This window comes from Lampetra fluviatilis, chromosome 9, assembly GCF_964198595.1.
Source record: "Lampetra fluviatilis chromosome 9, kcLamFluv1.1, whole genome shotgun sequence".
NCBI classification, from domain to species: domain Eukaryota; kingdom Metazoa; phylum Chordata; class Hyperoartia; order Petromyzontiformes; family Petromyzontidae; genus Lampetra; species Lampetra fluviatilis.
The window spans coordinates 11,827,926-11,847,501 of NC_136283.1; the positions used below are offsets into that span (position 1 = coordinate 11,827,926).

The window sequence follows — 19,576 nt, forward strand, 5'->3', positions numbered from 1 at the left end:
TATATGAGTAACATTTGTGGGGAAGTCAACTCGATTAGGGGGTGGTGGACAGACATCGATTTGTACCGAGATCTGGGACCAGTATTGTGATGAACTTTATTACCACAGTCTCTTGTACAGTTTTGATCATAGACCTAAGCTGACAGAGAAATGTCAATTTTTTTGGTATACATTGGGAAAGGTCAACAATATTTGTTTAACACGTAGGCTTTCGCGAACAATATCATCCATAATACAGAGTTTTTTTTGTTAGATCGCGTAAATATAAATATCATTAACTCTGCCACCACCCGACACAGCTAATTAGTAATGTTTGCCACGTAAACAAAACATTCAAATTCGTTACTACAGCACACCGGTGTGTTGAAGAGCAAATCCACAACATTTACAACCAGAGCGTTTTTTTAAAAACATCTCAACTCGCCATAGGAATGTGGAATTTCCAGAATTCCTGCCCACCATCTGGGTGGGGGCTTCAAGTCTCGTGACATTGAGGGCATTAATCGCTGGGGGGAAGAGGCTGAAGAGGGTGCTCACAGCGCCTCCAGTGGCCACATTTGAGGCCCTCTCCGCTCAACCCGCGCTGCCGTTCGTTGTTGTTGTTGTTGTTTGTGGCAGCGGTGGTGGCGGCTCTCGTGGGGTAGCTGATCTCCAGCTCTTCTACGAGGACGAGCTGAGCAGTCAAGAGGCTCCTCGTCTCCTCGAGTGGTGGTGGAGGAGGAGGCCACGTCGACAGCGGCCACGTCTCAAGAGCAAGCGGACAGGGCCCCGGTATCCGGCTCCATTAACCCTGTGACCACCACAACCACCACCACTCGCTCGCTCGGCTCCCTCCGCGTTGGCAACACACGGACACGAGACCGTAGAAACAGCTCGAGAGAGAGAAAGAGACGACATGTCGAGCTCCGTGGAGCGTCTGGACGTGCTGGTGCGGGACTTCCTCGTGTTCCGAGGCTTCGCCGCCACCCTCCGGGCCTACGAGGCCGAGCTGCGTGGGGACCGAGACCGCGGCCTCCGTGCCGAGCGGCTCCTCGAGCAGCTGCAGGTGCGGGCCCAAAGCCACAAGACACTCACCACTCATCTATTCACTTAATCGTCTCGTACGGGGCAATTGCCACTCGTTTATTCGCTACCCTCTCTCATACTTGTCTCACGCAAACTCACACCCAGAACGGGCTCTAAACACTCAACAAAGCTTCTCCATTAAAGGCTTCTTTGGGGAGGATTCTATGCAGCTGTTTGTTGCCGTTTGGGCCCCCTCGTTTGGGGGGCCAAGGACCCCAGTTCTCCTGAGTTCCTGGTGTTCTGATCTTCAAGCTCTTCCTCTTTGTCCTGGCCCTACTGCTCCTTTGTGTCCCCATGGCCCACGCGAACCTTTTCCAATCCCTTCAAGCGTGGTCCAGGTTCTCATTTGAGAACAAAGCTGTCCTTTAAATGTTGCACAAGTCGGGCCTTGACTCATGGCCATCTGTGCAGTATTCTATTTCATATATTTTTACAATCCATCACCCTTGTTCCTTCCATAAACAACAATGTCAGCCAATTCATGAGCAAATAGGGAAGTCAAGCAAGACGGCCCATTCCATTTTCGAAAGAGTAAATTTGGTAATGTGTGGCTATGTTCTTCTTATGGTGTTTTGGCAGTGATAACATATACCAGACTAGCTTTGCGATTGATAACTAGAGGTGTTCTATGGTACACTTTGTACTTTTGGTAACTCCCATCATATAATTATCGATCAAGTGAATCATTACACTTGGGCAATTGGCCCTACAAATGCGTAAACCGCTAGATATACACAGTGTTTTAGTGCTTTTACAACGAAGTCGGCAGCATATACACGAGTTTTATATGTTGGTTTTTCATGAAACAGATTCGTTTGATTGACCTTTTTCACAGTTTCATGTGTCCGTGTAGCTATCGTCAAAAAAAATCAACGCTCAGCAGACACTGACACAAGACCGAGATATCTTGGCTGCAGCTTCAACCCGTCAAGGCCCCACGGTGCCAGCAGGGGGCAGAGTGAGTGGGGGGAGTCGTGGTTTGTCATTAGAGGTGTCTTGCCTGTGTTGCACACACGTGGGACATTGTGTTGTCCGCTTGCGCCCACTTGTGCAAACCGCATGTGAATTTGGGGATTCTCACACTGGTTGATATGCCAGCTGGTTGTCCTGGCCACGCCAACAATCACCGGCTTATCGTGACTGCAATTTTTTTTTAGGGAACTCTCATGACACTAGTTGGCCACTATGAAAATCCATACCGGTGAGATTTGAATCATATATTTTTTCAGGAACCGTCCGAAAAGAGTCTTGGGACCGAGTGAAACTTTCCTGGGTAAACGCGTGTAATAGTAAAATAATACCCGAGGTACACTACATTGAATTGAGAATGTCTGGTCAGACATTAGCATACCGAGACTTTTAAATCAGAAATACATTAATATTTATGAGCATGTATCTCAAAACGAACGATTTCATAATCACCCGGCAATTCCTTATGAAAATACATCTAGGCATTTTAAAATTGCATTGTTTTTTTATATTATAACAGTTCTGAATACCAATTATCAGTATTCTGTAGGGGGTTCACCAAATAACACGTTACAATTCCGCTGAATAGTCAATTTGTAGCTGAATGGTAATTCATTTTGAAAACTTTTTTCAATAAATTGGAAAGTATTAACTGGAGAGAAACACAGAGATCCGGTGGAGAGAAAGTGAAAGACAGACGTTTACGAAAATAGAAAAGAGAGCTAGACACAGATGGAAAGTTCGAGAAAGATGCACAGAATTGGAGAGAAGCTATATTGTACGGACACATATATATTGTGAGAGAGGAAAAACACAGTTGCAAACAGAGAAACAAAGCGTGTGAGAGAGACAGAGGAAGAGGCAGCCACCGAGATGCTCAAATATAAATACACACAAGTAAGCATGAGACGCACAGAGAGATTCGGAGTACGTTCCATTTTGCTATTTAAATAATCGCACAATTTGACTTTTGGTTTCTATGCTCCTTGAAGAAAACATGGCATTTTATTTTACATTCTGTCTAAGAAATTACACTCCAATACATGTTAACTTCTGTGGAAGTTTAAACTTTAAAGTACGTCGAGTATTGATGCATTGACATTTGCTTTAAGCAAGCTTAAAGGCACTCAAGGGGTTAGCTGCTGGAGTTCACACTTCTGCCAGAAAATGTGTTCCTGCCAAGGGATGTTCGTATTGGGAATACTCAGAGAAACGATTCTCAGCTGTCACAGTATGAATTCATTAAGGCATGTTATTAGAGAAGCTCAGCCATTTATTGAGAGTTTACATTAGTTCCATTTTATTGCAGCACCATTGTACGCATTGCCATTGCTGTGGTGCCGCGTTTATTTCTTCCTGATGAAAACACATAGCAGAATCTGATAAATATTGTTACATTTTGAGAAATGAACCTTATGGCGGGACCCCGGGGTCCCATTAGCCCCTGGCTTTGGCATAAACATATTATAATGTAAACAAAAACTTTGCTCTTTTTCACCAATGGGTTTGAAGGATGGTGCCAAGTATTGTTTTGTTAAACTATGCGTTTAAAACTGAAAACGACTTACCTGCAGTACCTCTATTTAATTACACTATCGAAAAAATAATTTACACCCTCTGTCAATCATCGTGTTTCTCACAATGGATTTGTGAACACACTTTGTAAACAGTACATGAAATAGTACGCGTTTTCAATGCGCTGTTCATATTGTAACAAGCGTTTATACCAATATTACTCTACAAAATAGTGGGTCGCCGCTCCTCTTATCCGCATTGATACGAGCGGTATGTGGGGACTATGGCTTAACCGCAAAAAAAAAACCTATGCACAGATGCATACCGACAAGAGAAGTATTATCAAGCAGGGGGAATTAACGGTGCAACGCATCTCATCTGTTAAATATCTGCAGGTAATAGGATCGTCATCGAGTTATGCTGGCTGCAGACATTGGTAGGTCATAAAATAATAATGAAGATAAGAGAGCAGTTTCACTGTATTATGCATACCGTTACGACAAATAAATGACTTAAGTCGTGTAGGCAGTTTGAGCAGCTTTGGATAAGACTTATGATCCTGCCCATACCCAAGCATGGGGTGCATTCGCTTGTTCAGCTTTTCTGCGCAGTCGTTCACGCTGCTGTGCTTGGACGACAACAGAATGATCCGCGCCAGGTGGGTCGCGGCGTTTATGCGCGCGATGGTACGGAGTCGCCAAAAATACATTTATTAATGACGATTTTGACTTCCGTTTATTCGGGACCCCGGGGTCCCGCCATGAGGTTAAAATGTAGGTGCAAACAATAGTGCGTGCAATGTGTTTGCTTACTTTGCCGGGTTAAAGAGACCTCTCGATGGCTGCAGTATTTAGTGCCATATAACACGCGCTAGTAATTGTTTTTTAACTATAATACTTGTAAGCAGTGGAGGGTGATTGTCTCAGTCGAAGTGTCTCGCTGCTAAAGTTAAAATTCGGCGGCGATCATCTCCATTGGAGATCCTAAGCCAGCGGTGAAAATTCCACATTCTTCTGGCAGTGGCCAGGTCCTGTATAGGACAACTAGCTCCGACACAATGGTACTTTACTGACAATGAAGGGATGGTTGACTAAATAATTTCCCGGTCAGGATATAACTCGGACCTTTGAAGTGTGCGCTGAGCACCCTGACAGCACCACGCGGCCAATATTTCAAATAAAAAGATCACATTCAATAGGAGCATCGCTCATCTCCATAGGTGTCCCACAGGCAGCGGTGGACATTCCACATTCCTATGGCGATGACCAATAACTCATTTGTGAGTTTAAAGGGTGTAAATAAAGAAAATCATACCACACAACCCTGGTGAAAAGATAGGCACTCGTGCATCACTTGGGTAAGCGAGGTGGGGGTGGGAAAACATGTTTTGGAGTTTGGAGGAGAGGGAATTTAGCTTAAATTGGAAAATGAAAAGGTCAAAAGTCACAGGTGCACATATAGATATGCAGGCCAAGACCGGTTAAGATTTCACTCGCCACGGTCAGTTAGCCAGCTTCATAGTGCAGTGTGCCAACCATTGCACCATCACCCTCCATGTCTCACATCTTAAATTGTGGTGATTTAAATCTGAAATGAATAATCCAGATAGACTCGGCGGTAATTTCTTAAAGTCCTTAAAGACAAATTTGGACCTGTATGATCTCTCTTCATTGAGGGTGGCAGACAGCCAGTTATGTTATATAAGTCACAATAATGGATAAAAAAGTAAAGACATGATGCCTCTTTCACATCTATATTTCCACGTAAAAAAATGTAAGTATTTGTACACATCCCATCAGCGTCATGGCCTTCTGGGAGTATATAATTTCAGCAGCATTGGTTCAACAAATGCAAACTATACCAGTTTTTACATTGTGTCTCATCTGCATAGTCAGACTTGCTTGAACTGATGCTGGCGAAGCTGTAATTTGAGCAGATCTAATAAGTTTCTTGATTGAAGATTTCCCTTTTTCTGCACATGTGCTTAGCGAACTCTGAGCGATTTGGTGTTATATTTCTGTGTTACCTGCCAGTGTTACTTGAGTAGTGCGTTAATTGAATGTTGCTTTGCTTGAATGTGTTTGCTACTTAGGGTCTGCAATGTGCGTATTTATTTGCTGTAACTTTTTTTTCCATCAAGGTCCTCCGTGGGTCATTCTCGTAAAACAGCCCCTGGCTGAATGTTTCTTACTCTCATAAAGAAATAAAATCAATCAAATAAGTATTAAGGTGAACACAATAAATTAATGGTTGATGAAAGCAAACTTTATTTATGTAAGAGAACCCTAACCTGGTTAATTTCTACAAGGTTTTTGGACAGAGAGTGCCACGATCTATGGCGTTTTAAATTTGTAATAGTGGCGCTGCATGATGTGGTTGGCGATAATTTGCTGGGATTCAATTTCAAAAGGGATTTCAGCTTGTCCAGGATAATAAGTTTGTCTTTCCTGCAGTTATCAGAAGTCTTAAGGTTATAAGATTCTGTTGAATATTAAAAAAAAAATACCTTTGCAATTTAGTGTGAACTTCAATTAGATATGTTGCTCGCATTCAAATGTAATTTACATAAAAATGAATTTTCGAGTGAGTCAATTTTAAACCAACATTCTTCACTCACAAAAAAACCCCCAAACAATGCTGGACCAAGTGTTGAGCCCGAGAGAACACCGTTAGCTTTGTGGGTGCGTGGGCGGGGTCTGATAATTTGGTTTCAGATATTGTACGTCGTTTCCTTCCTTTCAAGGTTATTTGAAAACCCATCCCTTAGCTCTGAAGCTGCGCTCAAATGACCTGTAAGTTAGAATGCGACGGTCTGTCATCTCAAAGGATTTTTGGCAAATCGATAAGGACACCCTAACATTTTTTTTCATATCCAAATAAACTTAAATATAATTTGAAGCTGTTGAAATAGCAGTCGCAATACAATGTCTAGACTGAGAACCTGATTGTTTTGAGTTAGAGATTTGATTGGCATCCAGATAACGTGAAAGTATTATTTTTTGCTGTCCTGCAATTTCTCAATTCATTAGTCAGAACAACTGACGTTTTCTGTCAGTGTTTACAGTTTGCGGTATAATGTTACGAGTTGATAAATTTGCACGGTTATGTATTGGACCTTGAATTGAAAGATAGATGGTTTTGTAAGCAAGGGGTTATGCATGAGTGGTTAAGATTGCTATTTCGGCGTACTGTTTGGAGTGCTTGATGAGGGTCGTTGTTGGCATATTAATTATTCATTGTTCCCACTTCTTTTACTTTTGTGAATTCAGTCCTGGAGGGAGGTGGTTCAGATAAATGTGTTGTGGCTGTAATCTTTGGCTCTGTTATTGCCAAATTGACAGCTATGGTGTGGGTCCTTTGGTTCATATTATTGAGTGTCAAGTCAGCCTTCAGGGTGCCTGTATTTCTGCTCTCAGTTTCCCTGCAGGTCGGCACAAGGTATTAAGAGGGATTTGCTAACTATAGCTAATCTGGAGGGTTGCTTGGGTACTGATACTGATAGGGAAGAAAAAAAACACATTATGCGTGAGTGCACAATCTACTTTTTATTGCTGAAAAACTAATCTCATCCGGACGGCTGCATCTACCTGATGAACCAGGTGAAAGCTGCTGGCTCGAATAACTCCAAGGTCGTGTCCTGATTTTACAAGCACTGGCTTTATCCCCATTGACCAAGCAGACTTCATCATCTGCCCATGAGCCACTCGCAAGCCGGCATTGACGGCCATTCCCCCCCCATCTCATCTGGATTTATTCTCAGGCAATTTGTTGACCGCTACGATGAGACATCACTGAGACCCTGTTCCATCGAACACACAGCTGGCGCGTCGCCAAACAGGCTATAGAGAGTTGCTATTTTAAAAGTTACTGAAAAAGGAATTTGCCAAACAGGGTGCTCTTTCAAATGGGTCCTGGGACTCAGGGAGTCCTTTGTGGGTAAACAGAGGTCGACTTAGCCCTTCATATCCCTTCTGGATCCATAAAATGAGAACTGTTTTGTTTTAAAGTTAATGGTATTATCTTGTTTATACACTCACCTCTGCCATATGAATATGGAGTTTCCACCACTGGCTCAGGTCCACCAACAGAGGTGCGCACTGGCTCAATGTGTGTTTTTGATGAATGGCTTCACCCCAGCGTGTAACAGGATTATTGATACAGCATTAGCAAACTGCTAACCATTCTGTGCATGTTTCTGCCAGTTCATAGTTTGCATATAATTACATAACTGGGTGGAAACTTGTGCACGGTGAAAGTGGGCCACGCTCTTCCTCGATGCGCTGGGTCGAGTCGTCGTTCGTCTCGCAGTGAGCGCACGCGAGTAAGGTCGCCCGTTGCGCGTGCCGCGTTGCAACGCCGTGGCGCAGGGCTGAGTCCCACTCCCGTAGGAGCAGCTGGTGCTGCGCGAGAGCTCCACCCGGTGCCGCGGATTGGCGTCGGGCTGCCAGGAGGCGCGCATGACGCTTGCGTGGCTGTCACTTTGCATCTTTTCCTGTACCATTGTGCCCCCCTCCATCTGCTTTGCTGTCGGCAAGAGGAATATTAATGCTTGACCTCTTGCCCCCTGCTTGCAGTCGCCACTGGGAACAATCCAGGTCTGAGTGGCAATGACATGAGTTCGCTTGTGTTGAACCAACGAGGGCACTGCCATGATCACCCCCCCCTCCTTTGAAGCCACCCGACTTCTTATACAGGACCCATTTCTAAGAGAGGGTCTTGCCGATAAACATCTGGCAATTCACGAGCATTGGTTTAAGCAAGCCTGACTGCTGTTGAGACACTGAATGTTAAAATTGACCCAGTTTGCTTGTTTTTAACAAATGGCTGCTAAAATTACGCACTCCCAGAAGGCTGTGTGGCTGATGGGATGTGTCAAAACATTTCTTTACGTGGAGGGACACATGTGAAGGAGGCAGATTGTCCTATTTTGTACCAGCTAAATGTAGGCTTTCACCTTTATTGGAATACACTGCATACTATTCAACCCACAGCCTTGAGATAGACAGATACCCTCACCAGAAAAGTGTTCAACAAAATTAGAAAATCAGCCGAGTGAAACGGTGTGCGTTTGCCACGATGCTCCTTGCAGCTTGCTAATGAGGGAAGTGAAGCGGCTGCCTCTCTCTCAGCTGGGAGAAGTTGTCCTTGACCAGCCTGATGACCCACCACATGGCAGACTTAGATAGTGTCATTGTTCATCTACTCAGCAAAAAAAAACACAAGTGGTGCTGTTACACATTACAATTTGTCCTTTTGTCTTCACAGTCAGGGCTGCTGTAGTGGTAAAAATGGGCTGTTATACAATGGAACACCATACGGCACTTCTCATTACACCAAACCTGTATACCAGCACTTTTCAGAACTTTTCATATTTTTAGTCTAAGATGCTTTTTTCAGTTGGGACACGGCAGGGAATATGGGCTGCAGGATTAATAGGTTTCATACTGACACTTCCACGTTTACATTTTCACCACTGGGTCCTTGTCGCGAGGCCAAGGCTCATTTGAATTGCTTTTGCTCACAATTATGACATCAAGGAACAAAAGCGTTAAAACATGTTTAGCTTTCATTGCAGGTTTGTCCATGATTCTCCCTCATTCCTTGTATTCCCAGAATGCAGCACAACGTAAGCTAGGACAAAGCTGGAGCAACTCTGCTGCGTTTACTTGCATCTGATTCGTCAGATAGGGATTGGGTTTGTGCCATCCCTCCCATTAGCATGGTTGGCTACGTATGGTGAAAAATAAGTTCTACATACATCCCTAAAGCAAAAATATTTAGCCTTGGACGAGTTTATAGTTCAATGCTCCGAAATTGTATTACAGTGGAGAATGAAGAGCCGAGCTTTTGTAAGCATGCTGAAAATGTAGTAAATGGTGGTAAAATGTATTTTTTGTCATAAATGTGAAAGGAGGTTTATGAAGTGGCTCGGTCTTATTCTGTAGCATCGATACTCACATTTGTATTGAAACTAGTGTGGAAGCCTTTGCGCTCACCAAGAGAGCTGCGAGAGGGGGTGCGGTTGGAGGGCAAAAATATTGGTCTGGGAAATTTTACTTAGACTGCGTTCCACCTTCCACAAGACTAGTGTCAACCTTTTGCATGAAGTCTGCCCCTTGTGCTCTTCAGAACCGTGCTTCCAGTGCAGGGCCTGGCGCGGTGATACATGCGTGATTCAGCATGCTAGAGGCAAGAGCTGGTGGATTGTGTGGATTTGTGAAACTTACCAGACCCATTGGGCTTCGAGGTGGCTACGATATTTCAGTACAGTTGGTTCTTGAATCCATCTGCCCAAACTTCTGAGTAATTCTTCCAGGAACGCCGGTTTCTTTCCACACACAAAACATGCCTTCATCACATCCCGAATTGGATATTGCAACTCTCTTATCTATGGCCTCCCACATCTCTACTCTTCAAACTCCACAAATTACTGCTGCCCGACTCTGCACCCACCCTCAGACAAGGGACCGCATCACCCCAATACTTCAATCCCTCCACTGGCTTCCAATCTAATCCCAGATCGATTTCAAGATCACATTCACCGTCTTCAAGATCCCCCATGCACTCGCCTATTCTGACCTCTCCCCTCTCATCTCACTCTAATCCCCTTCATATACACTCTGCTCCACCAATCAAGGCTTTATGTTGAAGGTCCCAGTCAACTTTCGCTCATTGTGAATTTCCTCATTCTCCTCTCCCCCAGCCAACCATGCTGTCGACTCTCCGCCTTGTTCAAGACCTTCCCTTTTCTCACCTTCCATTTTCTCTCTGTCTACGACTGTTGGCCTCACTCTATAAAATATACCGACTGTATAACGCCTTGAGATAAGGTCAAAAACGAGATGAAAATTGCAATATTGTATTGTGGTTACAGTAACATTAAAATTAACTAAACACTGCTCGTTTACATGGTGATATATTACCAAGTGATATGTCGTCCAATAATAAATTTATGACCTAGTTAGTTTTTTACCTAGATGAACTCTTGTCTGATTGGGTGCACTGTTTTTGTACGAAGAAAACGAATTGGTGTAATCGAAGCAATGGTGGAGCTCATTCTGAAGTGGTTGCAGTTGGGAGAGATCTTTAGAGGGTGTAAAATGGCACACCAACATGAAAATAACCAAGCAGAGTTTCATAAGTAACTTAGAAAGCTGCGGGAGAGAAAGTGTGTTTGAAAGGACAGGTCATAGAGTTAAAATAACGGAAAGACTCGACACATTTGTCAATAACACTGCCGTAAAAATAAATGTAGAGAATGGGACGTTTCAAGAAATGGCTCATCGCAGAACATAGGGAATTAGTTAATGACAAATCTATCCCTGCTATTTTCTTAACTTTTTGTTCCGTGGCTTTTTAGCCACTCTTAATTTTTTTCATGTGAAACTTCGAACGTTTTTATTCTGCATTCTCTTTCATGCATTCATATCCCAGCCTGTGCTGATTTCTGATGTCCTTCCAACTCTGCCGTTTTTTTTCCTCGCTCCATCGACCCTTCAATCAATTTGCTTATCTTTCTCCATTGCTGCTTTTTGCCACCACCTTGGCTAATCTGTTCCTCCACCAACCATTTTGCACGCACATCATTTGTCATTTAGTCTCTGTACCTGGTGCCCTGTCTTCTCAGACATTTTTCCTGCACAGAATCTTTTGTGTGGTAACTAAAGCCCCCCCCCCCCCCCGTGCCGTCTGCAACAAAACGCCACGGATGCTTTCTTTGAGCTCATTTCTCAGCACTGCTGCCCACGAAGCTTGGTATTCACAACCATTCTTTTGGCGGAAGGCTATCGCGAAGGAAGGCGCTAAGTTTCACGGGCATAAGTCTGCAGTAGTTTCACAGTACGGGGTGACATTGCTATGTGTAATCCCAATTGAGTAATTTGTGGTTTAATTTCTTTGAATTTGGAAAATGTGGAATGGCCGGCAGACAGTGGCCTACTCATTTTGAGGCGATTTTTAACATCCGGTGCAAAGCAGACGACTTGTATTTTCTGGTTAATACGCCTGCCGCATTAACCAGGGCAGCCTGCTTGATTCGAACCATGAACGCGCTACCGCTGGGCCGCGTCATCACCCCGAGTGGTGCCACTATGGCCTGCGCGTCGCTTTCCTTATTCTCCGTCATGTACTTCGCATGTGTTGTGATAATCACTTGCAGAGATTCAAACCGTCACTCCATTCATCATCATCATCATCACCACCATCCTCGGTGTTTTGTCCATGAGCTCATTTCCCTCTGGTAACTTATCTCCTCTAGTACCATTTCCCTAACTGTTTGCTAGTTTTACATTTTATTGTAATCTTATAATTTTCCATTCATTTCAATGACACCAGCATTGCTAAACTCTGTCACATGATTATATTCTGCTGTCACTCCTTGCCAATCTGCCTTTGCCCTTTTTGTTATCGCAGCTCTCCGTATGTTGCATCTCCTTGGTGCTTCATCTCGCCAGGGTCGATACAATTAGCACTATCTTGTGGTTAGTCAACCGTTGTTGCACTTTGGATCGACCTCCACCCTGTCACATGAATGTGGAATTTCCTCCACTGACTCGGGGCTGTAAACAGGAGATAACCACTGCCCAGAGTTATTATTAACCTGCTACATTGTGTACATACCTAACAGTCATAATTTCTAACGTTTAAATTTGGTTGTGAGAATTGTCCTTAAGATTTAACCGTTGAGATAAAATGATAACAATTGGCACGTTAAATGCTGGCACACCGTTTAACAATTTTAACATGTTTAGCTGTGCCGGGTGGTGAAGGGTCTTAACAAAATTTGGCCAGATCATTATATGGCCTCCCCCAAAGTCTAGTGTACGAATTATTGCGTTTATGTCGTGTTGATTAACACCGCTTGCGACATCCCCCTGCTGCTGCTGCTGCCGCCTGCCATAGCTGTGCGTGAGCTCGCTGGACCTGCAGTCACTACGCGATCTGTGGGCTCACCTGGAGAAGCGTCTCTTCTCGCGCCTCGAGCACGCGCACCTGCTCACCACGTACAAGCTGCGCACGGGCGTGCTGCGAGCGTACGTTGCGCACAGCGTGCAAGCCGGCCGGCCTGACAAGACGCTCGAGTTCTTCCAGCGCGTGGGCCCCGAGCTGCACGGCACCCCCGAGTGGAGGGAGTGGTTTGCTCTTCCATTCCTGCCCAGCCCAGAGACGCATTCCACCTTCAGCGCTTACTTCACCAAGCAGTGGAACGACACCCTCTGGCTCTCGCTACACAACTTCTTGAGCGTTCTGCTGCACACGATGCCGGTGCCCAGCTTGTTGTGTTTCGACTCCGAGGTGCAGAGGAGCAACATTTTGCAAGAGGAGAACGAGGCTTTGAGGTTCAAGCTGTATGGACAGGTTGAGGCTCAGAAACCCAGGAAACTCGCCGACGTGCCTTTCGTACGAGCGGGCGAAGCCGACGTGGCCGTTACTGCAGAGCAGAAGTCTCGGCAGGCGTCTGGGTCCGCTCAGAAAAGCTCTTCTGTGAAGAAACAAACGACGCCCTTGCGTAAAGACGCCGCAGTGTGCGAAAGTGGGCGCAGTGGCGGTGTGCGCGACGGGCGACAGACGGACCGTGCGCGCCGCAATGGGCAATCGGAGCGGGAATCCCGTCAGCAGCTTCTCAAGCCATCCGCCCTCAGTGTGGAGAAACGACCGGACTCGGAACAGAGTGCAACAGACTCTCCCAGCAAAGCAGAGGCGCAGAGTAAAGCATCCGCCACCACCGCCGCCACCACCGCCGCCGCTTCGGGGGGAGCGCGTATCAATCGCGAAGAAGCCTCTCAGCAGCCCTTCCTCGTGCTCTGTCAAGAGGAGTATTCCGAGCACCATTCCCCCATAATGCACTGCAAGTTCGACGCGTCAGGGAGCCGGGTGGCGAGTGTGGATGTGGACGGGGTGGTGAAGGTGTGGTCCTGCAGCCCAACCCCCCAGACGCACACTACAGTCATGGCCAAGTCTCCGCTCCTGTCGCTCGAGTGGGCGACCAAGCCGCACCGTCTCCTGCTGCTTGGCAGTGGGATCGGCAGTGTGCGCTTTTATGACACCGACCAAAAGAAGTCCGTGGCGGACGTCACCCTGGACATGGCATACCCGCGCGTGCTGGCGCTTGCCTGCAGCCCCACGGGCGGCTCGTTCGTGTGCGGGGCTGCCGCTAGCGCCCACGGCAACGGGACGTCGCCTCCAGAAGCGGCTGGGGGGTCTGCCACACGGGGCCAGCTGTCTCTGTGGGACGCGAAGACGCTGCGCCAGCAGCACCTGTTCACGCTGGACCCTGAGCCCGTCGCCATCACCTGCGTGTCTTTCAACCACAACGGGAACCTGCTGGTGTGCGGGGCGACCGACGGGCTGATCCGCCTGTACGATGTGCAGCGCTACGACTGCCTAATGAGCTGGCGCGCGCACCAGGGCGAGGTGTGCTCGGTGGAGTTCAGCGGCGACGAGACAGGCGTGTTCAGCATGGGCGCAGACGGAAAGTTCACGCAGTGGCACCTGCAGCGCGAGGGCGCGCGCGTCGCCGAGCTGGAGGTGCACGCCGACGCCGCAGGCCCCTTCGAGGTGTGCGGCTGCAGCGGGTACAAGCAGACGCACGTGCCCCGCGGGCGGCTCTTCGCCTTCGAGCCCTCGTCGGGGCAGCACGTGCTCACGTGCTCTGCGCACGGAGGCATCGTCTACCGCCTGGAGTCGGGCTCACTCTCGCCGTGCCTCACGCTGGGCGGGCACCGCGCCCCTGTGGTCACCGTCGAGTGGACCACGGCTATGGACTGCGGCATGTGCCTCACCGCGTCAATGGACGGCAAGATACGCGTGTCGACGCTGCTGGCGCAGTAGAGTGGCGCGGCCCACATCGCACGGTGTCGCACCCCGGCGTTACTCTCGGCACGACAACCACCTGCACGGTGATGCGTCGCATAACACGCCGACACGTCGCAAAGCACCACAACGAACGGCGCCACACGCCACGCCACAATACCCAACGTAAAACAAACATCTCCATAAGCAGAGCCCTTCATGGACCGACACACTCGGCACATCACTCTTGTCACGTTACTCGCGCTCACCGCATGCCTTGCACGCAATATATGACCATGCGATGCAGCTCTGTTGTCCTCGGACAGGATAAATCTCGGTCGGGTCATGTTGTACATCTGTCACGTCTTCACTGACAGCTTCTGCTTACCAAAAGCACGCGCACCAGTGCAGGGAAATGCAGCTGTGAACGGTTTGTGTTTGTCCACATCTGAGGATCACACTGTTTGCTGCTCATGCAGGATATCCAGTCAAGCTGCAATGTTTCATTTCACATTTATGCAAACATTACAGTTTAAAATTGTTAAGCCTCAGTGAAAGATTGCTTCTTTGGTCAATGGGCACTGGTAACCTTTTAGGAATGTGTTATGAGCGTTCCTCCATGGTTTATTCTCTCGCTTCTTCGACAAGTTGTGAGATTGTTAGAGTTGAATGATCTTTTCGAGCAGCGGTCCCCAACCTTTTTGGCACCAGGGACCAGTTTCGTGGAAGACAATTTTTTCACGGACCGTGGCGGTTGGGGGGGGGTTCATCATTGGGTATTTCTCCCTTTTCAAGGAAGCTCTCCAGCGACGTTTGTTTTTTACTAATTTCGGCTAGGGGTTAGAGCTTGTGGGCTTACCAAAACTGTGACAGACAAGTGCGCAGTGCGGGAAAGAGGCGCGGACGGAAGTGGTAAATAAAATAATGGGGGCGGGCCACGCGCGGACTCACCTCTCACCTCCTGCTGTGTGGCCCGGTTCCTAACAGGCCGCGGACTGGTACCGGTTGGGGACCCCTGTTTTTTAGAGGTTTTCTTTTTTTCCCAATGCCAACGAATTGCCGATCAATTCCCCGCATTAATACGAAACTCCTCGCCGTGCTGGGCTGGGCATCTCGCACAGCGGGCGCCTTGGATGTTGCCACGAGGTGGTGCAACGTAATGTCGGTAAATCCACAATGGGGACAAAATGTGAGCGTTCCCGGCCGTTGGATGTCACCACTTCTGAGGCAAATGAATACGAATCCTGTTAAGAATTTAACACACACGTTTTCGCAGCCAAATCGATTCGTAATAGATTCTTGGTTAGGGGCTATGTAATGAACTGGCCACTTCTATGTTGGGTAGTGGAGGGTCTTAGGACATAAATCTGGTCAGAGCATTACATGATTTAATCCAAATCCGTTAAGAATATGTTAGAACTAATAGACACTATTAAATCCTTGTTCAAGGTTTTCAATTTTCTAACACTCCTTTGGGAACATTGGCCATTTTAATAGCATTTTCCCCGCACCTCTGATTAGCACGGTGCGCAAGAAGTTCGACATACATACATTTTACAGACAACATTTGAGTTGTATACGCAGTCACGTTTCACAGTATCGATGTTTGCCTGCCTACGCAAAGTAAAAAGCGCTTAGCATTTCGCTGAACGGAAGCGGTTCAGCGCGGGGCGTTTCTGCAGGGAAATAGGAACAGGGCCCGGGAATGAAATGAGAGGCGTCCATTGATCCGCTCCGGTTTGACATCCTCCTGCTTGGCCCACTAGTCACGCGACGGACCCGTCTCACCCTTCGGGAAACGGGAGGAGGATGTGACATCGCTGCTTCGTCTGAACTCGTTAACCCAGCGACCCCACAGCCTACAGTGCAAATGCTTTGCGGTTGTGCAGTGCAGTCACTCTGTGTGATGGATGCATCTGTGTCGAACAAACGGGCCGGAACAAGAAAACCCACATGCATATGAATTGGGCATTTGTGCCTACCATTGAAGCTGCGGAGCACAGCGTTGTGCGAATGCTTGGCGCAACGTTCCCGTGTTTCGCAAATGGATATGATACACCCCGTACGTGTTAGAAACGTGCTCCGCTTGACACGCATGACGTGGGTACACAGGATGTTCAAGCAGCTCAAAACCCACACGTAGATAACCCATGGGTGCACTGCTATTGTGCATCGTATAGCAATGTAACAGCTATTATATTTATATTTAGGGTCGACCATAAGTGTTAGGTACTGCATTGATGTCTTCGTTTTTGCTTTATCTCAAAAGCCGTCTATCGCCACACTATTGTTCACACACACAGTCATGCACACGATGCATATAACGTTGAACTGCCATGAGCTTATGTTGACTGGTGTATACAATGGAGAATTTGAGTTAATTTACAATTTATTAGCCTCGTCTATTTTTGTGAGTATTATTGCGTAATAGTTTTCAAATGTAAATGTTTTAAGTGCACTTTAATTGACGCAGTTACTGAGCACAGGCCCAGAGGTCCAAAACGTCAAGCGGGCAGCAACAAACGGGCACTGTCAAAGTTGTTAAGAGAAGTGTACGCGTTTCTTTTCCAAGGTGAACTCAAAAGTTGAGCAGTGAAAGAGAGGTAAGCGGAGAGAGAGCGAGAAGTGTTGTTGGTGACCTGCGGTGTGGTGGTTGAACACCATGTGGATGAGACAGCACTTATTGAAGTCGGTGGCAATCTTGGTACGAAAGACGTCACGCGGATGGGCCACAGATCCATAATTCAGTGCAATGCTTTGCCTCTCTGCCTCCTTCACCTTGGACTGTGATTATGTTACAAACCCTCGCACACCTTGGATTATTTCAGTGTGCTAGTTAAGACTAAGATGACCGTAGTTGTGTTTGTACTTCATGAGACCATACGCACAAGGTTTTTACTCTTCATTCTCAAGTTTCACGTTTATTTTGTATAATCAGATGAGAACTAAAGAGACCAGGTTGGTTTCCTGTGCTAGAGTGACCCGGGTCACCAAAATTACAAAAACCAGAACATTAAAACAAAAAATAACAACAAACTAAATAGAAATTGGGGCAGCAACAATGACATTCATATTAGAGCAAAAACAACCATTTTATGAAATAAATTGAAAACGGTGAACAAACAATATTAAATTTCGAGTAGTAAGTTGTCTTGTGCAACTGAATTTTAAAAGCAATTCAAAGTAAAATGAAGTTACAGGAACATAAATATGAATTTTGGGTGAATCGTGCACTCGCGTGTAAAGAGACGAGGATGTGAATCCCCATGCCATGCAACGCCACCTCGCCAGTGCATCGCACCACGGCTCGGATCTTGTCTCTGCTCACGATGCGTGCTTTTATAGTTGCCACACTTAAAATGTTTTTCAGAATTGAGGTTTCTCTGCGATAATATCTGACATTTGAAAGGATGCCATGATCATGGGACCAGTATACAGCATTTGGTGTGGGTAGTGAATGATGGATTCAGTTATTTGGGTGATAAGTGGCATTCTGTTCTTTATTATGTGCATTACAATATTTTTCTCACGCAATAGTTCGGAGCAGCGTTATAAATGCAATTGCTTAAAACGTTTGCCGAGCCCACACCATTGTTAAATGTCAATAGCCATTTGTTTCACCCTGGAATAGACTAAAACGATGGCAATGGCATGCGGACTCAACTCATCATAAGAAGTTCAAATCCTGGTTGGGGGGTAGACTCGGCCATTCATCCCTCTCGGGGCCGTAGATTGAGCAGCACTTTGTAGGAAATGAGCAGCGCTTGTCTCGGGGAAAGTGACTTTTTCTCCACGGGGCTCGGGGCCACCGGTGGAGGCGAGGGGAATCGTCCTCCCCACTCGCAGTTTTTAGCAGAGAGACACTTTGACCTTGAATACTAAGAATCGTGTGTGTGTGTATAGCATGGTGCAATCTCGGCTTCAGGATACATCTTGTAAGTTGTGCACACTCTTTGACATGCACCACCTCCCACACCCCTTAATAATAGTTTTCTGTTTCATAATTTGTCTCTGTGCACGGTAACCGTTTTCGGATTCCAATCAGCTTTGGGTGTCCTGCTTGGTACGAATGTCATTAGGAGGCCACTGTCGTCTGCTGCCACCGAGCTTTGTATTTGTCACTCGGCCTCCTCCCGGTCATATGGCCCCTGGGTGAAAATAATAATGATGTGTCTTCACATCATCACGGTAGTCTCTGGGATGTACACGCAAATAAGCATTAATAATAACAACATTGTTAATTATTTACATCCCTGGGTATTTGAACAATCTTTAAAAAATGTGTTTCATTACCACCACGGGGGGAAGGTGGTGGAATACAGATTCACTGGAGTGCACGGTCAAAAACAACGAATCCCGCATGGAGGCACGGCCTTTGTGTGTGTGTGTGCACACGTGGAAACAGTACGCCATTTGGGTGCTTGCAGGGGTTACCAGTCCCAAATTAGGAACCAGATGGTGGCTGACAAAAGTTTTCTCATTACCTTATGTGAAGAGGAATAGGAGTGATCCACTGGTCTGTCTGCATATAATTAAATTTCAGAAATTAATAATTATGCTTTTTAATGTAATGCAACACGTGTCTGAGCAGGAAGCCCAAAATGCCAATCACATAAGTATTGGAAAGTAAATGGTTTTTCTTTAATTGTTTTCTTCTATTTTTGTTGAGGTTATTCCGGTATTGCACTTATAATTAGTTGGTGGAGGCCTTCGGAGAGTGATGCTGTGCATACGAATTAACGTAAGTTGTATGTGCACTCTGCTACGTTTGGTGCGTTACCTTTTGAGTCAATAAATATTGAAATAAGTCATGCGCTATCTTCGGTTCTTTCGGTAAAGTCACGTAGGTAGAAAATCACAACACAAGCGGTCGTCCTCGGGCAGAAAAAAATAATCCAGCAGTGGAACTGCTGAACCAGGAAGAGACACAGCGCTGTACGTGGAAAAGCCTGATGGCGCAGGGCAGGTTGTTTCCCTCTTGCATGAAGGCTTCTATGAGATGTAGTTACCCCTCTCCTCTTCGGTACGTGACAGCAAGTTGCTGTCTTGACTAACTCGTTCCACTGCCTACACGGCGAGAGCCATCGGCGTGGAAGTGGGGCGCAAAGTGCCCTCGCCCACGGGGGAGCTCGTGTCCCTGGCTGTTGGCGGTGTCTGCCGAGCCCTCTGTGGGGTCATCTCGAGCGGAGCGAGGGGCTGCGCGACACTGAAGCGTCGTCGTGTTTCATTTCTGCCG

General features: G+C 46.6%; 1 protein-coding gene across 1 annotated transcript; it reads left to right on the forward strand.

Annotated features, from left to right (window-relative positions):
- The first annotated feature begins 581 nt into the window (after positions 1–581).
- WDR91 (WD repeat domain 91) lies at positions 582–19,136 on the forward strand. Its single transcript, XM_078859783.1, has 2 exons — positions 582–1,045; positions 12,451–19,136. Exons 1-2 carry the CDS (start codon positions 896–898, stop codon positions 14,377–14,379), a joined length of 2,079 nt encoding a protein of 692 aa, XP_078715909.1. The 5' UTR covers positions 582–895; the 3' UTR covers positions 14,380–19,136.
- Positions 19,137–19,576: the final 440 nt, after the last annotated feature.

Coding starts and splice junctions, on each gene's coding strand:
- WDR91 (XM_078859783.1), top strand. CDS start 896: ATGTCGAGCTCCGTGGAGCGTCTGGACGTGCTGGTGCGGGACTTCCTC. Junction 1,046..12,450: donor GGCTCCTCGAGCAGCTGCAG/GTGCGGGCCCAA, acceptor CGCCTGCCATAG/CTGTGCGTGAGCTCGCTGGA.